At 40.9% G+C, this 21503-nt stretch overlaps 1 protein-coding gene across 3 annotated transcripts in view; it reads left to right on the top strand.

Annotated features, from left to right (window-relative positions):
* The window catches only part of LOC113048033 (transcription factor SOX-5-like), a 164936-nt gene extending 143891 nt beyond the window's left edge, over positions 1 to 21045 (top strand). For 2 of the 3 annotated variants that reach the window (XM_026209535.1, XM_026209534.1), the window contains exons 10-16: positions 3243 to 3392; positions 7774 to 7945; positions 11168 to 11340; positions 14185 to 14287; positions 14933 to 15106; positions 16328 to 16544; positions 17050 to 17344. In XM_026209535.1, the coding sequence (XP_026065320.1) occupies positions 3243 to 3392; positions 7774 to 7945; positions 11168 to 11340; positions 14185 to 14287; positions 14933 to 15106; positions 16328 to 16544; positions 17050 to 17344 (1284 nt within the window). Of the gene's footprint in view, positions 1 to 3242; positions 3393 to 7773; positions 7946 to 11167; positions 11341 to 14184; positions 14288 to 14932; positions 15107 to 16327; positions 16545 to 17049 lie in introns of all 3 variants that reach the window. The other variant, XM_026209533.1, reaches the window with a different exon arrangement.
* Positions 21046 to 21503: the final 458 nt, after the last annotated feature.

Below are 21503 nucleotides of genomic sequence, written 5' to 3'. Positions count from 1 at the left end.
GCAGCAGCTTCAGTCAGACGCAACTCATGTTGAAGTTCATCCTGCCTGGTGCACTAATCAAAACGGCACAGAACTCGACAGCCAGTGTTTAGTTTAGCGCAAAAAAAATGATGATAAGAATAGGAAGAAATGACGACAACAAAGAAAAAAAGCATGAGACACACAATAGCCAGCGGTGACCAAAACGACAATGGCTTACAGGATCACTCCAAACTGCTTCCATTTTGACAACAAAGCAAGATGGAAAAATAAGCTAATAATCTGAGTAAAGCGGGGGATTACTGCAGAGCGAGCGATGTCTGCTCAGCCACATAAAGACACGCAGATCCACTCCGACGGATAGCGCTGACAGCAGCCCGTCTTTCTGTGCTCAGGGAGGGAACGGGGGCTTAGCGAGGATGGGGTGGTGGCTTTGTTAAAACATGTGTCACCAACACTAATACTCTCCAATCAGCCTTACAAGTTAAAACGCAAATGCCAATTTATCTCCTCCCGTCGCCCTGCATATTCACACGTACAAACACACACACACATTACTTAGTTACGTCACATTGATCTGCTAGATAGGACAGGCCTGAAATCAGGTGCAGCATAACAGACTTGCATTGCCATTGTGATCTTTCTTGTGCGTCCTCCCTATGTGTTGACAGTGTGTTTTCTTACCTTTGTCACCTTTAAACACACACTCAGAGTTCTAGTTAGAGAATTAGAGCTGGCCTAAGACTCCTCTGTGAGGATTAGTGAAGAGAGAGAGTGAGAGAAGCAAGGGGAGAAGCTTTAAGAGTTCAAAAGGACGCAGCTTGACTGAAGGAGTCAAGAGTCCTATCAAATCCCTCACAGATACACCCTCCCCCATCCAGCACCTCTGTGTGTGTGTTTTTGCGCAAGGCTGACATTTAAATTCCTCTGTTACATCCCCACTTTTGAGATCAGCCACCCATTCATCCCCCATTCTCGCTGCGTGTGCATACGTGAGCCCATGGGCACTTGAGGGGCATTGTGCTTTCACTTCCTGTTTGCTCACGCTGACAACGGGATGGCAGTGCTTTGAGCGTGTTCAGTGGCAGCCGCTGTTGGAAGTGTAGTGTATGTGTGTGTCGGTCTAGCAGTTGTGACTGACAAGAGCTGGCCCTGTAATAGAACTCAATTCAGAGAGAAAATAAAGCAGTCTGATGCAGTAGACTGGATGGGGAGCATCTCGCCCTCTCGTGCACACAAATGCGCACACACACACATAGGCAGAGCACGCTCCGACAGGGGCCGTATGTCACGCTCAGGCACACACACAACCAGGGGCCTTGGTGGGAGTAATTGAACAGAAATGACCTACAAGAGCTTTATTTCATGTCCTGCTCCCCTGCACAGACTACAACTCACAACTGAGGTCACCTCATGATGACAAAGCCCAGAAAAATTGTGTGTTGAAGTAGTGTACAACTGTGCAACCAGAGTAAGGAATAAAAATATAAGTAATAACTGACTGACTGTACAGTGGCTCACTCATTACTTAACTTAGGTTTGAGCTGAAATTATTTTGATGTTAAAAGAGTGAAACGAGATGAATGAAATTTTGTAGGACAAAATCCGATTATACAGTTTAGCAGCGGAATAAATGTTATGTGAATATTTGACCATGAAATATTCCAGCAGTGTATAATCCTTCAATTTAAACAGCATATTGTTTCTATGCAAGGTTTCTGAAATATTATTTTAATTACTTTTGTTAATGTCTTATCTTATTATAGACATCTAATTTCACTTACTGTAGACAAAAAAAAAATCTGTACTTGTTAACATTATTAGCTCTCTGAGGTGCACATTTAGGCAGATAAAAGCCAGTGTGAGTGGACAGAGATGTTCTGTATGGAGATATGTCTCTCAGCATGATGGTGTGTTAATCTCTGTGTGTTCTCATCTGATAGAAATATTTAATTCTAGCAGATACAGCCGACAGAAGATTGTGGAGAATGTGCTGTCGAGGTTGAGAGAGAGAAAGAACTGCCATGGACATTTGCATAAACCAGTCTTTGTTTCCTGCTGGTGGCTGGCAGCCAGAGACGAACAGAAGGACGGAAGTTTTACTCACAAACAGCCACTCGCTTCCAAACCTTAAAGAGAAAAATACAATTTAAAAAACAGCCCGTCTCTGCTGCTACTGTAAACAAAGATTTGGTTCCTCATCTTTGCCCACAAATACAATAAAAGCCCCTCTCTTTCTTAATTCTTAGCTTTCCTCAAAGTCCACAAAATTGCACATGAAAGCAGCACAAACTCACTTATTGCAAGAATTGTACGAACAGCTTTGGGAATATATTTTGCGTGATGTCCAGCCACTGTACTGTCTGCCTGTTACCGTAGAAACACATGCTCTGGGTTTAACAGGTGGGAGATGTTACTGCTTGAGGTTAAGTAATACATGTTTGTTTGAGGGGTAATGCAGATATTAATATCTAAAAGCTGAGAAGCCAATACATTATTTATATGTACATATGTATATGCATGACAATAAATGTTTACATTTATGCTTAGTATTAAATTTTTTTAAACAAATCATTATCTGTTGATGAAGCTAATAAGATTTTGTACTGATGAAACTATTAGTCAAGTGTTCATAGTTACTTTAATCAAAAGATCAGCCTATATACTGGTCACTAATGAATTTATTTTAAACAACAGGAAAAGCTGCATTTCATTGAACAATGCTGGCAGATATGTTTTTGAGTTTTAAGAGTGCTTTTTGGAGTGAGTCCTCCTGTCCTTGCGTGTGTTCTTAAACTAGCATAAGAAAAACCGGGAGTTTGGTGTTTGTTTCCACTCCCAGTGGCAAAGAGATTCACAACTTCTCTCTTTATGTAAACACATTCACCAGTTTTTCACCTTGAGAGGCACTTTTTTCAGTCTTTTCTTTCCTTAGTGAATATGACCCTTATGGTGAGTGTGTTTTTTCCCAGGATGCACCTTGGCGGGGACATGTCTCACTCAAGGCATCTGCTAGCTGTTAGCGTAGCCCCTTGAGGCCGGATGGTGGAACATAAAGTGACAGCTCTGTCCCCTCACACATAAACAACCATCAGCCCTCTCCACTAATGGCCATACCAGCTTTTTAGCCTTTTTTTCTTTGTTTGTTTGTGCATTCTATGTATTCATTTATTCATGGACCTTTCCCTCTTCTTCATCCCCTCTTCTGTCCCTCTGTCTGTCCTCTCTTTTTTCTCTCTCTCTCTCTCTCTCTCTCTGAACAGCAGTTGTATGCAGCTCAGCTAGCTGCCATGCAGGTGTCTCCGGGGGCCAAACACAGCACAGTGCCTCAGGCCAACCTGGCAACCGGAACACACTCGCCCACCAGCGGCCAGAGCGAGAAAAACAGAAGCACCCCACCACCAAAGCCCAAGGTATGTGTTTGTGGCTTTATGGATGTGTATTAGGCTTAAACAACTGTGTAAATTTATCATACATGGCTAATAGTCTTCATATGCACTGGTTTTTATGTTGTTGTTTTTTTGGTTGGCTACCCATAACTTGCGCAAGCTGGCACTATGCCCTCAATACTCCATGGCTCATTGCATTGTTTCATTTCAAGTGCTTTGTTATGGTAGCTTCTAAAGGTCATTGGTCCTTGAACCAAATTCTAGCTACCACTAGTGCTGTGCTTCTTCCAATTGCGTATAAGTCTCTGAGTAGGTATCTTTCCTTCCGGCCAGCGTGGCAGCAGGAGGCCAGAGCTATCTGAGCGGAATAAAGCTCCATGAATATCAGGCAGGGCAGAAATAAAAGCAGCCTGTCTGGCCTCTCTTCCCTCCTGCTGGGCTGGTCATTCTAGACGCCTGGACACCCCTGCAAGCCCATTCTGTCCCACTCAGCAGTACAATAGCTGGACCGTGGGGTGGCCAAGGCTGGATAAACATGTGTGAAGGCCTGTTGCCCGCTCCCTCTCCGGCCTTGAGCCACGGATGAGCCCGATGCTTGTTTGGATAGGGAAGAGAACAGACCTGGAGCTCAACCACATGCCTGTTGCACAGAGGAAGGGCTCAGGATTTGTTTCCATCCGTCAATCTCAGTGCAAAGCTTTGGCAGTACCCATCGATTGGGTCTGGCCCCATGCAGCTCACTGTGTCAAAGGCTAATGAAGGCTGGTTTCCTCAAATATTTGGTTCTTTGTTGTCACATGGCCAAATAAATGGAGTGAAAGAAGAGGGATAGGGATAATACAGATAATTGGCAGTGTCGCCTGCACCTGCTAGGGTCTCCACAGCTACTGAGCCATGAGAAAATTACCTTTTCCTTAACGGTGCAGTAGGAGATTTTGGAAAATGCTAACTTTAGCCTGATAGCACTGAAAGCAAACGTCCCACCCTCCCTGCAATTGCTGTCCAAAGCCACGCCCCCTGAACGCATATATACTCACAGACCAGAATACCAGAGACAACATTACTACAATACGCTACATCAGCTGTTCCCAATTCCAGCCCATGTTCCAAAGTGAAGTACACCCCTGCTCGGGGAGTAAGGAGCAATGAATATGGTGTAGGGATCATATCGATTGGAACACAGTTCATGCACATAGCTCACTTCTAATGAGCTGGTTATCTGAATCGGGTGTGTTAACCAAGCGAGACATGCAAAATATGTGCGCAAGGACTGGAATTGGGAACCGCTGAGCCACATCCAGACAGTAAAAGAAATGGACACAGCGACCCCATTGGAACTCAACTGAGACAATTGAAGCCCAATTTTTAGCACTTCCATTTCTGACGCGCAGACTCAAACGAAGCTGGACGACGTCAGCAACCTGTCTGACAGATGTAAATGTTCTAGTAGCTGTGCTTGCAAACTGCCATCGTTAATCTTGCAGAGACGGCGAGCTTGAGTGGGGAGTTCTTTGGCGTGAGTGAGCAGGAGTAAGTATTCTGATTAATTAGTTTGTATAGTATTTTAAAATGTAACGCCATATTAAGTTAATTGCCTGCGAGCTTCTCCTCCTGTCTGTACGGTAATGCGACAGAGAGTCGAGTGGTTATGACGCAATCGTTAGCCAATTTTTTCTACGGGGCCATAATGTAACATAGAATGTAATGGAGCCCTTTATACATTGTCGTGTATCCTTAGAAATAAATAATGGACAAACGGAGTCTTTAAACGCCTCAGATGTAAAGTTATTCGCTGTCAAAGTGACGCCAAAATGAATGGGAGTCAATGGGAATGCTAACGCAAGTGAAGTTCTGCTACAAGATGGCAGCACGCAGCCGACTTCAACTTCCGGTCGACTTCCTTGCCGCCTGGCCACATCATGTGTCATTCACCGGAGAAAAAAATTCAATACCACAATACCATGAAGGTAGTTTGGGTTGTTGATTTTTGTCTGGCATTCTCGCTCTAGGTGCATGAATGCGCTGAAGACAAATCCTATGTGTGCAAACAGGATGCGCTGAGGTATGCTAATACACATGTTTACAGGCAGATAGGAAAGCCAGTTAAAACGCTCGGACCAAGCTTTTTGATTAGACGAACATTTCTTGGTCTTACGCCTTCCACAGAATATATAAATACAGATAAATACATTTAGACCACTTAACTTTAATAATTGCTATTGGGTTGTGAAGAGGCTTTCAACCAGCATAACAAAAAATATTTCTGAAGACAATCACCTATTGCACCTTTAAATATAGTTTTCTGTCTCTCATATTCCCCAAGTATCTCAAAGTGGATTCAGAGTCCTCCCTTTTTCTTTCTCTACCTCTTGTTTCACTCCAAATATTTCCTCAGTCATGACTCTCGTTCTCTCTGCATCTGCAAGCGTTTGTTATCATGAAGGGGAAAGCATGTATATTTCAGGGTTGCTGCCCTGGGGCAGTTGCCACTCTTTCATTTTATGACGTGTGCCATGTGTCAGACAGCTGGTTGGACTGAGGCGTACAAAGCTTAAGTGCTTTACCCCGGGGTGAAGCCTCACAACTGCATCAGGTGCATCAGTCACTATATCACAGTTTTCTCTCTGTGACCTACTCAGATTCACACATTCCAAACCCTCACACCCTCATTCCTTCACTCAGGCTCAGTGCTGCCACAGTTGGCTTAAAGATTTCTCTTGAAATTGCTATATATATATATATATATATATATATATATATATATATATATATATATATATATATATATATATATATATATATATATACACACACATATACTTACAGCTAAATTGAATGGTTGGTTAACATTCTGACCTTTAACACTTCAAGTGTTACCACTTTCAAGCTGTCACTTCCAGTATTGATACAATGTTATTGTTAATTTCTAGGTTGTTGTTTTTTCTAAGTGATGTCATTTTATATGAGATTTAAGCATTTTGTATTCGAGTTGTCTTCTCCTATAAAATGTATGAGCGATCTTAAAGCTAGCTTTCCTTCTCTCACATGGCTTTGCCAGTCTTCATTAGTTCTCCGTTCACCAGCTTCATTCTCTTTGGCTAACATCCCACCTAAGGATTTGCTTCTCGAAGAACAATCCACCATCTTGGGAGACAGGCATTATCTGTCATAAATATTCAGTTTTCCTCTTCAATGCAGCATTGCTACACACCCAACACAATATGGGTCATGATACAGTATTCTCCTCAATCTCCTCTTAGTGTTCTCATTGAGAAGGGTCTTTTGTGCATCTCCTTTTATGATGGAGTCCACATCCCACTGGTTCCCTTTCCATTGAGAGCAGCGCTAATGAGGACAATCCTGTTATGGCCCATCACAGCACAAGCAGTGAGGGAAAGGTCTTAATCAAGCTGTCCAGAAGCTCTGTTCCAAAACCTAGCATGCTGCTTACTGCTTCTGAAAGAGAGCGAACGTCTGCTCGCACTACTGCAGACACAAGATGAGGATAGACGGTTCTGTGAGATGTAGTTGTCCTCTATGGCTGCTGAAAATTCTTTTGTGTTTCTGGCCATTCATGATCAATGGAAGAGCTCTAGAAACAGGTGTCGGTACAGATGCCACACTCCTCATGTTAGCACATGTAAGATCTCACCACAGTGGGAGCATGATAGTGACCTGAGACTCACTCTGCCAGGTGAGACTGATTGACAGCTGTGGTTTGAGCGAGGACTGGTGAGGTCATTAGAACCTGGAGGTCTGCCTGTGTGCCCACATGCTTCTGATGTGGTTTCAATAAGGACATGTTAAGCTGTTAAGAACAATAGTGAGGACAGAAAGGTCTTGATGGCAATCAATGTTCTAATGATGTGCATGGGGCAGCATCTGTCGTTCTGAGATCTAATTGGCTCTATGGTGCCTTCTCTGATGTGATTACAATTTCAGCAAGGTTGATGTATGGGTACGAGTCATTTGCACAAATGAATAGACATCTACCACTGGTAACCTGGAGGCAGACAGGCAGTGTTGTTTTATTAATTATGTAATTGTCTAATTGACATCTTTAAACATTTGAAGCTGGAATGTGTGCATAAAATAATTATTTGTGCTTGCATTAATGGAAGACTTGGCCATTCTGTGTTTGTTTGTATGCTTGTCCCTGTTCTCGTTTGACTGAGCATGGGTGTGCTGCATGTTTATTGTGCCATGGCACTGTTCAACGTCAATCCGATGCTGGCAAGTTTTTCAACTGGCCCGTGCAACCACAATTACTCTTACATTTCCTTGTGGCCTGAAAACCAACATCAGTGTGTGGTCAGCTGATTTGACCCCTGCTGGGACATTTGATTGGGTCCCAAGTCTCTGAGGAGAAAAATCACACAAGGCCAAACGTGTTGCTGTTTTGCAGGACGAGGGCGCTCAGCCCTTGAATCTGTCATCCAAGCCTAAGGCATCCGAGAGCAAGTCACCCACCTCCCCCGCTTCCCCACAGGTCCCTGCCCTGAAGCTGGGCCCCGGGTCCCTGAAGCACAGCGCCCCCTCCAGCATTGGAGGACCGCCATCCAGACTCAGCTCCATAGGTACCCACACCTCCACAGTTCATTCCAATTCAATAAACACACACAAATCGCAGCATAATCTGCTTAATGTTATTGCATATTGCCCTGAATGTATCTCTCAAGAGCATTTCCTACTCCCTAGATATGTTTTTCTACTGGCACAGACTCTTGTATGAGACAGTAATTGACGTTACATTTTTAGGTTTGTAGAATTAAATTTTGCCTGAAGGGCACATTGTCAAACATTTATTAGTCTAAATGGTGGGGGAGAGCTTGTTAAGCAGCTGTGTTTGGAAGCGAACGAGAGCGAGACAGCGGATGGGAAGGTTTAGCAGCGCTTATTTCTGTTGTTTAGAGATGCTGAATAGAGCAACACAAGCTTTCCTGACAGGCGCAGAGATTAGACTCTTACACAACTGTTACCACCCACAGCACAAACAACATACATTAATAACACAATAAAGCAATATTTCCCCTCCCCTTGCCTCCCCTCCTCACAACAGTTAGCCATTTCAGACTTCTTCCCTGTAATCGCAGTGTTTTTCAACAAATCCTGGGATTTAATAGCAGATTAATGGATTTGCCGCCCAGATGTTTTTTGTTCTGACAAATGGATTAGGAAGTTTTCACTGGAATCCTTTGGAACATGATGCAGTGAGTGGTTCTTTTAGATCATTAAATTTGAGAGTGCCGTATGTCCCATGATTATTCCATCTGATGCACATCTTTAAGGGGTCACAAAGTCTTGTGATATCAAAGATGAATTCAGAGCCCTACTTATTCTGTTTGTAAGTGTATGTGTTTATCTAGATGTATATTAATATTATATCAAAAGACAGATCCCTTTGCACGCCCTTTTCTGTGCTATTTCATCATCTTTCCATCATCCTTGTTCTCCACCTCGTTTATCTGTTTGACCTTGCAAAGTGACATCTGTCCTGAGACTTCCCAGCATCCCCAACCCCATGCGTCCCTTTCTTTTTGTGTCACTGTCACCACAAAAACACAACAGGGGCTGTCAAGGACTATCTCCTCTAAAGCCATGACTCTGCCTTGCTTTTCCTCAGAAGACAAAAAGAAAGTTTCACTCTTCAGGTCACTTTAATGTTAAGCGTGATACACTGTTTATGTTTTGTGTTAGTCATCTCTTCATTAAACAAGCCATTTTTGATGTAAGAAAATCTCATAACCATCTCTCTTTAGTGGGGTCAGTGCTCTCAATTAACACTCCAGACATTTTTTGACCCCCTGGCTGGCTCCCGACTCACCCTGTGACCTGTGGCCACTTTGGCAGATTCCTGAGATATGACTTAAGAGTTCCCTACTCTGTCATTTCAAATGAAAGCATTTAATCCATCCTATCCAGCATTAGTGACTGGATTAGGGCAGATAAAGACTCATAATCTATCATAGGTCTTTGTTAGCTCTATCCTGGCAAGATAATGCTGCACCACACACATACACTAGCCAACAGATGCGGCTAACGGCTTGTGCGGTTAAGCTGCTGAGAATAATACAAATAATAGCCATGAAAAGATGGTTGGAAACATCTTTGATATGCTCGAAGGCAGATGTTGTAGAATGGGCCAAATTAGGCCGCTTATGTGTTTAATATAAGTAATCTCCTCTCTCTATTTTTTTTCTTTTAAGATTTCCATGAGCTTTGGTCAGAATAAAAGCCCACAGAATAGCAGACGGAGAGAAAGAGGGAGAGACTGCATTTATATATTTGGGATATAAGACAAATTGCACATTTTAACAAACCTCTTAGTGAAAATCACCAGTTTTCAACTGGATCTCTTATCTTTTAGTTGTGTGTGAGAGTATTGCTCTTTTCCAAAACCTAGTAAGCTGCCAACATAGGCAACATTTTAAAGCAAAGGCTATCTCAAAAGGTAGGCATCTTAATTATACAGCCTGGTGTTAGGAATCTGTTAACATTTTCTGCTTTAAATAAAAATTCAGATTTTATGTTTAGCGTTCCCACATCATCATATATTTACAGACATTAGGCTACTTAACCACTGATCTTCAACCAGTTTTCATTATTCTAGCACTCCATGTTTAAAGGGGAAAAATCTCTTAAAAATCTATTTTCTATGAGTGAATGTTAAGAGCTGGTTGTGAGAGAGCCAAGCTGAGTCACAGAGCTGGCAGTCAAATGGTCAGTGTGTGTATGGTAGGTGACCTCAGGAGAGCCAGCAGTGTTTTAGTATTGGGTGGCTTCACTTTAAGTCCTTATGTTGAAATCAAATACACTTTATTTCAATGAGTTTTGACTAGTTTGATTCAAATGGCAAGTGCCAAATTTTTTATTTTACAAATATGAACAGCAATGTGTTAAAAATCAAACACTGAAATTGAAATTACCATGAAATTATTATGCTCAATGTAAAATTGGTTACAGGAATGGAAATTGACGATTTGGTAAATGCAAGAACCAATTGAAAATATCTGCTTTATAGGGATGTAACGATTAACCATGAGCTGGTTGAAAATTAACTCAAATATGTGCCGATGCAAATCGGTTGAGATGCCAAACAAAATCGTGATACAATTGGAGTAGAAATTTAGATGAATGCATCTCTGAGGGGAACCAACTGTCTTTTACGTGGTATTTTCTTTTCATCTTGCCTCTGAACAAAGCATATTAAAGTTGTGTACATAAGCACAGCTCTGCTTTGTTTATAGTGGTAACCAAGGAAATGCTGTATCGCTGCTGTTCTATAAGCGCCACCTGCTGTCAGAGAATGAATCTGCGTCTCATTCAGTCTGCGGTTTTGTTCAGATATGTTTTATGGAGCATAGTTTAACAAAAGTCAGACCATTCTGTTTTTGCTTAAAATTGTGAAATTATACAGTCTAATTTAAATTAAAAACTACTCATGCTACATGCTGCATCTTTGTTTGAATCATGATTAAAATCCAGTGATTGCCTGTTTGATTTGGCACCAGTTTAAAATTTTCAATTTAGTTTTGTTATTTCAATTTCATAAAGAGACGTGCAGCAATAGCTTAATAAAACAACATACTGAATAATGTATTAAATCTAATCTATTTTGTTAAAAAAATTGTTGAAAAATCAAAAAGTGAAATCAAAATCGTTAATCGATTCGTGAGTTGAGTGAATCGTTACATCCCTACTGCTTTACATAAAGACATTTATGCTTTACCTGTCTGATCTCTTACAGTCTATTGTCTTATTCCAGTGCTCTGTCTTACTCATACCTGTCATGCTTTCAGACCTGCTGTCGTCCATAACCTCCGGCGGCTACCTGAATGACCACGAGGCTGTGACCAAAGCTTTCCAGGAGGCCCGACAGATGAAGGAGCAGCTAAAGAGAGAACAGCAGGTTCTGGACGCCAAAGTAGCGGCAGTTAACAGCCTGAGCCTCAACAACGGTCGATCAGAAAAGGTTCGATTAACTCAGGTCTTGCATTTACAGATTCACTCGTTCTTTAAATTTGTGAAAGAAAAAAAGTCTGCAGATCTCATCCTGCTCATCACCAATGGAGTGAAGTTTAAAACAGGCAAAACAACACAAACAGAAGCGTTAATTACAACAGAATGTGTAATAAAGCAATTTCCCAAAAGCTGTTCTTGTGAGGAGGAGCAGTGGAGGTGACTAAGATCTGAAAGCTCTTTTGTTGTACACAATGGTCGTGTCTGAGAGGCAGGCTAAGGGCAGGCAGGGACGCAGTGAACGGGACACTAATTTTAATGGCGTAGCTGATGCTAATGTGAAGTGACTGGAGGGACTCCTTGCCTGTGCAGCTAAATTGGGCTTGTTTTCTAAACACACTGGAGTCAGCTGGTCCACGAGCCACACCACAGGAAATGCCTTCGACCACAGATAATAAAACACACTCATTTTAGGAGGAATTTGCATACAAGCATTGAATTATGGACAGTTTTGCCTCATCCATCTCTAATGGCGTGATTGTGCACATCAGCAAAAGGAAGACGCTTGTATATGCACAAGGTATTTTTTTTTCTTCTCTCGACCAGGCTTAGTGGCTGTGCTGATTGCTACTAGGTAAATGAAGGTGCATTAGGAATAATCTCCCAAACACTCTATCCTTATTATGATTGACCACAGATATGCTGCACTTTACCCTGACCATAGCTTTACACCCTTACACACACCGCCTTCCGCACTGCACTTGTGCACACGTTTAGAGTACAAAGGGGTTATTTTTTTCTGCCGTGATTATTTCTTTTTTACATTTTTATTTAAAAAATGTAACAAATCATGATGTGGGGTTAGTCTGGAGTGCACACGCACACACACACACGTACGCATGCGCCGTTTTCTCCTTCTCCTCTTTCTCCGTCTGTCGTTGCTAAGCATCCATCAGCTGCGATCTCCGTTACAACAAGGAAATTTCAGTAATGGATCTCCACCACCGAAAAACCCTTGCTGTAACTCTGCTACAAGATTTATTTTAAAGAGTAAAAAAACACTGCAATGTTTGGGTGCACCCCATTTTTCAAAAACAACGGGAAATTTCACCCCGAAGGAAGCTGATTGATTTGGTTCTTGTCACATGACCTGCTGCGCTTGAGTTATTCTGAAATGCCGAGATGTTTTTAACTAGATGCGGTGCAGACGGGCCTGGAAAAAATGAGCGCGTCGCACCGTGTCTCTTCCGTTATGAGTGTGCATACCGCATTTGAAATAACCAACTTGAGCACAAAAAAAGACGTGATATGTGAATGGCCCCTTCATTGGTCAAAATGTTTACTTTCAGTTAACGGTTAAACGGTCAATATGAGCATCCCTAATTGGCATATAAACATAATATACAAAATTAATTAATTTTAAGCCACACAAAGTCAATATGTTGGTATTTCTTGCTCTGAATCTGCCATAAAATAATATAAATGTTTATTGATCTTTGAAAAGGTGTAGCTGCGGTATTATACCATTATCATATTAGTCGAAACTGGTCTTAGAACAACAATATTATGAAAGTGAAAAAGTGAAAGTGAAAGTCGTGAAATTTGCCAAGTATGGTTACCCATACTCTGAATTGGTGCTCTGCATTTAACCCATCCAACTGCACACACACAGTAGTGAGAAGTGAACACACACACATACACACACACACAATTATTTATAAATAATTATTTATATATAAATGATATAATTATCGTTTATTGTGATAATTTCTAGTACAATTTATCGTCCAGCAAAATTTGTTATTGTGACAGCCCTACCCTTGTGTGTCACATAATGGATTGTGGGAGAAAATCAATCGTCTATGAGATGGAGTTTTACCATTAATCCAAACCAGGTTTAGCTGGTTAGCACGACCCAGTTAGCCTCTGCTGGTAAAAGTTGTGACTACACCTGCTTAAAAGCATCTTTCTCAATTAACGCCCATTCAAATTTAGCTATGTATTCTGACAAAATATACTTTGTTCAAGTAGATGTTTTAACAGTAATTGTTTTTCAGGGCTCTTAAAAATACCAAATATACTTGCAGAGGGATAGGAGTGTTAATGGATAGCTTTTGCCAGATATTACAGACCTTCTTGTACATAAAGCCTAAGTTTTCGTATTGTCACATTATCAAACCTGATCATCCCTCTGTTTCTCTCTCTCTCTCTGTCTCTCTGGGGAGAGATTCTCTCTCCATTACATATTCATTTAAACCCCACTCACTAACTCAGTCTGAACAATTAAATCTCGATGGCTGTGAAATGGTGTAATGCATTTCATTATAGAGTCGCATAAGGCCCAGGTCACTCTCTAATGGTGAGGACTCTGTCTGTGAGTGTGTTTTAAACGTAGGATGGAGTCTAATTGACTAATTAAGCCCCAGATGCAGCTCCGGGGGTGGGGGGGAGGGTTGGGTGTGCATGTTTAGAGAGAGCAGGGGTGTTGTTGAAATATGCAGCCCAGCTACATTAGCCATGTAAATGCATAGTAAATCTCTTTTTATTGGGTGTAATAAATACCCAGGAGGCTGTGCAGTCCAGCCCCACTCTCATCTCTGGAGCACTTGCGCTCTGTAATGCACTGACCTTAAGGAGACAGAGATCGAGTGAGTAAAAGGAGGAGAGAATAAGTGTGAACAGATTGCAGGTGGCTTCCAGGCTACTTGTTTTTGATGGATAAACATTAATTCACGTTTTCATTAATTTTCTTTTTCTATGCACTTGATTTATCAGTTCATTGGTGTTTATCGTAACAAATCTGTTGATTTGTCAATTATGAATCTAACTGGATTGGTTGTATTTTATGTGTGTACAGGATAAAGCCGCTCTTGAAAGCCTGAGCCAACAGTTAAAACAGTCTGAAGAGAGCAAGTTTACTCATGCAATGATGGACTTTGGTATCAGTGGCGATTCAGATGGTAAGATACTCTTTTACAGCCCATCATAAACTTCTCTTTCAACTGATTTTATTGTGTAATCAAAAAGTTCAGTTTAAAGTCGCATTAAATAAATCTTTATTTTCTTTTTATTGATCTTACTTTGAACAACTCATCCATCTCATGTTTTATTTATATTTTTGATCTTGTTTATTTTAATAAATAAAAAATTAAAAAACAGCTCAAGTCATTTTGTCTACATAAATACCACACAATTTCTAGGATCAAACCAGTCTTAATTTTTTGTTAAATAAATTTTCGATTTGTGCTTTTTTTATTTTAGTTTTTGGAAAATCTGTTTTACTCGGATGTATGTCATAATATGAAATAAAATATTGAAAAGACTTTAACATTACCCATGGCATAGCCGTAAACATTAACCATGGCATATACCTGATTTACTTACCTATAATCTTCTTTGTTTCCACCTTTTTTTTTTTTTTGGATAAGAATTTCGACTGCCAACTCGCTTTTAATCTTGCTCGATTCCATTTTTTCATGATCCAATGTATTCTCAGTAGATAAAATTACATCCAACTCTACATTTCTGTCTTATTTTGTGTGTACTGTACATATGAGTATGTTTATCCCCACAATAACAGTGACTCCCTGCCTTTCCTTCTTCAGGAAGCCCGAGTGTGTCAGACTCACGGATCTTCCGAGATGCTCGAGGGCGTGGCAGCAGCGAACCGCACATCAAGCGGCCCATGAATGCCTTTATGGTCTGGGCTAAAGACGAGAGGAGGAAGATCCTTCAGGCCTTCCCTGACATGCATAACTCAAACATCAGCAAGATCCTCGGTAAGAGAGAGAATAGTCAGAGACAGCGCTATTAAATCTCTCCAACAACTTATCTTACCATTTCAGGTTTACTAGCTTCGTCTCTTGTTTCCATCTGTGTATTTTTTGACTCAAGGCTTTTGATAGATTTATATTCCATCCAGCTTTGATTCGCCACACTCTGTATTCCCTAATTGGCTGAGATTTGTGGGTACATTAAATATGGGCGGAGCTTGAAGGCTGGCTCCTTTGGGAAAAACTATGCAACCAGCCACAGAGAATCCCCTTTTCTTCCTCTCCAACACACACACACAGCCCTTTCCCGCACTGCATTGTATAACCACAGCCTAATGAATCGCTCTAGAGGGCCGACTCCAACAATGATGATATAATTCATTATGCATTAAACCAGCTCTCCAGTCTGTCTGACATTTTCTCCAGACCTCTGGGATTGTGTTTGACATTTTAAAGAGCTCCTAAGCGTTTTATAACGCTGGAAAATCTGGTTTTAATAAGGCCCTGCTCACTCAATTGTTAACAGGAGTTTCCCCTTTCCAGTGCAGGGTGCATGTCAGGGCCAGTGGAGACAGCTTTTTCCCATTAAACATACAGTAGGACTGTGTAAATTCAACACAGACTCACATATACACACACGTAAAACCCTGAACACACATTTGCTGGAGTTTCTGGGACCGTGATGTATGTACACATTTGTATGTGTGTTCACACAGGCCTGTGTATGCCTGTTGAGCTCTGATAATTAGACGGAGTGTGTTAGTGGCCCACTTAACCCACTGTCACCTGGAATAATGTTAAACGTCACCGGTGTATGTGTGTGTGTGTGTTTTGGAGGGCAGAGAGCACACTCTATTCTTCAGTTTGACATCAGCTCCACTCAAAGGTACTCATTAGACCAAACAAAAACCCTCTCTTAGTGCAAAGTGCCAGTTCTGAGGCTAACAATAAAAGCCGTACTGAGCAAGCAAGAGTGTATTAGAGATGTGCAAAATTGCATATTTTAAAAATCGAATAGTCACTGGGTTGCCTGAGCGATTAGTCGTTTAATCTCTCTTAAGAGAAGCCCTGTATAATTAGTCTGGGTTTGAGTTCATCTGACACCGATCTGCCATGTTTTTCCTAAATGTTTATGGCTGTAGCAGCTATCCCTGTCATTCTGTCTGAATCACAAGAGTGCATGCATGATGTATGTGTTTGTTCTCTAACATCTTGTTGTTCCTGCAGGTTCTCGTTGGAAGTCCATGACAAACCTGGAAAAGCAGCCATACTATGAAGAACAGGCCCGTCTTAGTAAGCAACACCTAGAGAAATACCCAGACTACAAATACAAACCACGGCCCAAACGCACCTGCCTAGTGGATGGAAAAAAACTGCGCATTGGAGAATATAAGGCCATCATGCGCAACCGCAGACAGGAAATACGCCAGTACTTCACCGTAGGGTAAGTTTCGTTATATAACACCTTCCAGTAAGGTATTCTTTTAAAGTCAACATCAAATTGACCCTGTTGAAATTCATAATACACATTCCTTTTCTTACTCTGAAAGATCAATCAGTGCATTCATGAACAGTGCACATTATTCCAAAGTAATAATTCTCTCCACCTTTGCAAAGCCCTCTTAATTTTCCAACCCTTCCCTTTTTCACTATCTAGTTCCCAATATATGAGATGAAGATCCCACCCCACATGTGTTTGTTTTTTGTGTTAAATGTCCAATTTCACTCAGTAATGTCACATTATATAAGTAAAATAGGTTGCCATTTCAGGTTGATTTTCAGTTTTGCTAACATTTTTAACACACAGTTCCAAGTAATATGTATAGAACCAATCACTGACTAACAACCCAAGCTGCCTGTTTGTAAAGTGTACATTTTTAGGAAATAACAATCTGAAGAATGTTTTCTCCCAGGCCCTGCTAACAGATTGTGTGTTTGTTGTACTACAGGCAGCAGGCCCAATTGCCCTTGTCCTCAGCAGGCGTTGTGTACTCGGGTGCGCTCTCTATGGCAGGAATGCCCTCTCCACAGATGCCCTCTGAGCACTCGAGCATGTCTAGTAGCCCCGAACCAATCCCACCCACCAGCCAGCCCTCTTACCTCACACACAAGGGGGATGAGCCTCGTGTGAAGGAGGAGCAGCTACGAATGAACGATGGCAATGGTGACGCCTACGATGACTTTGATTACGAAGACGATGATGGGGACTATGGCAGTGACAGTGAGAATCACATTACTCAGTAAACATGCCAATCACAGCCATCTCACCAGTCACCTGGCATCTCACGCAAGCAAACTTCATAACTGCCCCCCATACACTGTCCAATCAGGACTCCTCCAGAGCCAAGCCCAATATCCACAGCAAAGCACAGGACCTGTCAATCAAAGCGACTGTTACATCAAAAGGAGAGTCTTGTAAAGGAAGTGAAACTCTTGCCTTGACTCCCACTGAGCGAACGTACAACGGCAGGTTCACATTGAATCACGAGTAAGCTACGACGACATAGGAAAAATGACCCTTAACCAGTTTGTTATGGAGACATTTATTACTAAGGACCTGTCCTAGACACTTTAAAACGGTGGACCTGTTTGTTTCTAAAGAGACACTTTTAAACGGCTTTTTTTCTTGGTTCGATAATATTCTCACTCAGGTACACAGTGCCAACAAGTGGCTTGTGAATGTGATTTTGTTGTTTTGTGCTACAGTTTTAATAGAGAAAAAAGACGTTTATTTTCCTCTTCACCCTAAAGCACCTGACAAAAACGACAAACATTTCCTATTTTTTTTCTCTTCGGTGTGCTATTAGCTGAATCGCTTTCTTTCATCTTCACGCTCATGTTCTCTCACTCAAAGATGTCTTTTCTGTTGGAAGAAAGGATGGAAGGGAAGATTTGCGTCCCTTCACTCAGGAGTTCAGACTGCTGGATGACAGACAATCCCTCCTTCCTCACATCTTTTCCACTTGACACGTTTTTACTGTTCCTTTCTCCAACCCTCCTCAGTGGGAACTTAGGATGTTGACGTCTCTCTCAGGTCTGGAGACCAACTTTACGAGATAGCACAAACTTTGTGTTTGGTTTAACAGCTGACAATGGCAATGGTTATCGCGGAGAGTGACGCCTCGAGCAGAATTATTGTATGCGTGCACATTTCTTTATTTGAGTGTGTGAATGAATGCGCCTTTTTCTAGGCTTTAAGTTAATTTTTATTACATGTAGACGGTTGATGTGCTGGTCATGTGAACATTTATGAAAGAAAACACAGTCATATTCAATAAGTACGACTCATGCTAGCAGTCAGATCCATGCAGAAGCAAGTCAAACATTTTAAAAAATAACACTGCATTTATGCATTCCTTTTTAGTTTTTGTCTTAATTTTAAATTATTTTATCCTATAATTTTTTTCCGGTCATTCTCATTGTCTCCTTGAACATCTTGTTTTTGCCATCGCTGGGTGCAGGGAACATTTGAACCTCATTCTGAAAAGAGGAGAGACAGAGAGAAAAGCTCTCTAGAGAAGAGTCCGTGCTTGAATGGCGTATTGAAGGAGGAGAATAGAGTTCCCGCAAGCCCTGGTGTTCAGCACTCTGTTTGCAAAGGACTGCTCTGAGAGAAACCAGGAATCTGGTTCAAGGCAAGCACGAGTGTGCGTTTCAATCAGTGCCCCTTAATATATCTCACATCTATACTCCTCTAAAGGGGTTTGTGTTTGGTCTCTCTCTTCTTTATTTCCCCCATATTTTTTCCATCTATCACTCAGTTTATCAGCGCAGAGGAGTCTCTGAGCCGTGCCATCAGTCATCCGCTCTGACTGACCCACTCCATCTTACTGCACCTGTCTGGCTGCTGTTGGCACGGCAACAGAGTTTGATTGACGGCTGCCCTAACTGTAACTACTCTGCCAGCCTTTCTCTTGCCTGGTGTGGGCATAAGCGAGGCAGCTGGATGAGAGAGACACACAAACTGTTAGGTGAACAGCAGCCAGACTCCAGCCATTAATATGCGTTTTTTCCCCCTGTACATCTACCCAAAAGCCGTCCATTCACAATACATATCAAATTATATATTCAGAATGCAAACGTATAACATATTTGAATTTTCTGGCCTACTTGAGATTTTTTTCTGACGATAAATGTTAAAGGTACTCTGACGCCTGTAGCACTAGCAAAGTGATGACCAAACGCATTTTGCGTGTTCGTCTTTATCTAGTTTATTCGGTTCGACGAGGTCCCGTCTTATGTTTGTATTTGTGTTTTGCCTCCATGTCAACGTCACTCTGCTGTTGAGGTTGGGAGGAGCCATTTCAGACTCTGCATGTTAATGTTTTAGTTTGTATTTGCAAATACTGTATTTTATTTCGTTAAAACTGCCTCTAGTGTAATAATATTATTAACAATAATTATAAGAATAGGCAGCATTTCCTAAGTTTAGTAAGTTATGTACAGTATAATTTATTATTTTCCTCCAGTTGGACTTTTTTTTATGATCATATTGAAATTGCGCTTGATAAAGCATTATATTTAGCTGGGTAGGTATTTAGATTTAATTATGTTCAATATTCTTTTTTTTTTTTTTTTTTTTTTGTTCTTGTTTTTTTGTTGATTAATCCTGTTCTGACGCTGGTTTATAAAGTGGTCACGGTGAACTGCTGATATGAAGGAAAAGAGACATTTCTCTTTTTTTTTTTTTTCATTTTCTCCTCCGTGCATCATTCATGAACTCCAAACACATTTCTTAAAGCACTAGGACTCTGGACATTCGGAGACAAACATAAGAAGAACATAATATTTTTATTTGTAATGGTTTATGTATAATGTGAAGTTTCCTATCTGTTAATTCTCCTTTTCTTTTACTGAAGATAAAGAAAACAGCTATATTATACACCGATTGTTATTGAACAGAAAGAGCGTGGCTCTTGTTTACTGATTTATGTCAATCCTCTCGCTTACATTTCATTGGAACATCACTGGTTTAGATGAATGCATTGGTTTACCTATTGTGTCAAATTAAAGTACAGTTATAGTGCACGACACCTAAATCTTAAAAGGATAGTTCACCCCAAAAATGTAACTGACAAAACCTAAAGAGCAGCGTGGACATTCTGCTAAACATCTTCTATGCTTCCCAGAAGAAAAAAAGTAAAACGGGTTTTGAAAGATAGCAGCTGGTAACCAATTCCTTTTAAACAGAAGACATGAACTTTCTGAAATGATCAAACTGTCTGATTCCAGTGAAGCTCCAGTGAATGCCCATATCAGATGTTTTTATCTCTTGAATTGTTTTAGCTCCACACACTGTTTCCCTCTGTCAATCAAACTCACAGTAGTGACATCACAATCACACTTTGTCAGATAATGAAAGTCACAATCACAGAATAGCCACCATCTGATGTGACCATGCTTTCAAATCTAGTAATTCCCACAATCATATAATTTGATAGGGACACGTATGCTGGAGGAAGGACTGGCTTGTTAACACACAAGGTCACGTTCTGTCAACTAATTATCTGTCTGCATGGTAACCTCACGGTCTTTAGAACACATACTCTGATGATGATGGCCTGTATTATGAACAATAATTGATAAGACAATCAAAGTCATGTGTGGAGCTCAAAACAATATTAAAGGACATCAAACAAAAAGTACTTAGAAACTTATCTTACCATCTCAACTTGAAAATCGAGAAAGATAATTATGTAAATACAGCATAGAGTTATAGATTTATATTTTGTTCATAACAGTGTAATATAAGTTGTATATTTCTTTCTCTTTTATTGATGTTATTCATGCCATAATAAAAGCAAGAGTTACTGTACTCTTATGGGGAAAAAAAGAAAAAAAAAAGCAAGCTGTGGGTTACCACCATCTGTTCTAAGTTGACGTTTTTCAGTATTACTGCCAGTCAAGGCTCAAATAAAAACAGCGACGTGTTCTGTATCTCTAAAGTGTGTCTGTGGCTCCTTTTTCTGCCCTACTGCAACTCACCAACTCCATAATTAAACTCTAGCAGTCCAGAACTGCCAAAAAGCACCACACTGCACACTAAATACTATCTGTCTACTGTTATGTGCCAACACATGAAGCAATTACAAGATTTGGCCAAACAAAGGGAATTCCCAGTGCTGAACGTCACTGTATGTGTCTGGAATGATGTACAGTACGTCACACCGGACAGTAGGACACCTGCTGAGGTTACAAATATTTGGAGAGGAATGTTCATGAATTACAGTTTTAACAAATCTTAAAGGTTTGTCTTGATTGCTCCCCCCTCAAGCCCCCCCTCCAAGATGTTTTAAAATTAGATATGTCAAACCAAACTTTCTAAACCACACATTTCAATTAGTGACACAAATAAAAAAACTGCCCAGTGTTATCAAACAATTACAGCACCCAAAGCAATATA

Source organism: Carassius auratus, chromosome 29, assembly GCF_003368295.1.
Source record: "Carassius auratus strain Wakin chromosome 29, ASM336829v1, whole genome shotgun sequence".
NCBI classification, from domain to species: domain Eukaryota; kingdom Metazoa; phylum Chordata; class Actinopteri; order Cypriniformes; family Cyprinidae; genus Carassius; species Carassius auratus.
This window is presented reverse-complemented; position numbering and strand designations above follow the sequence as displayed.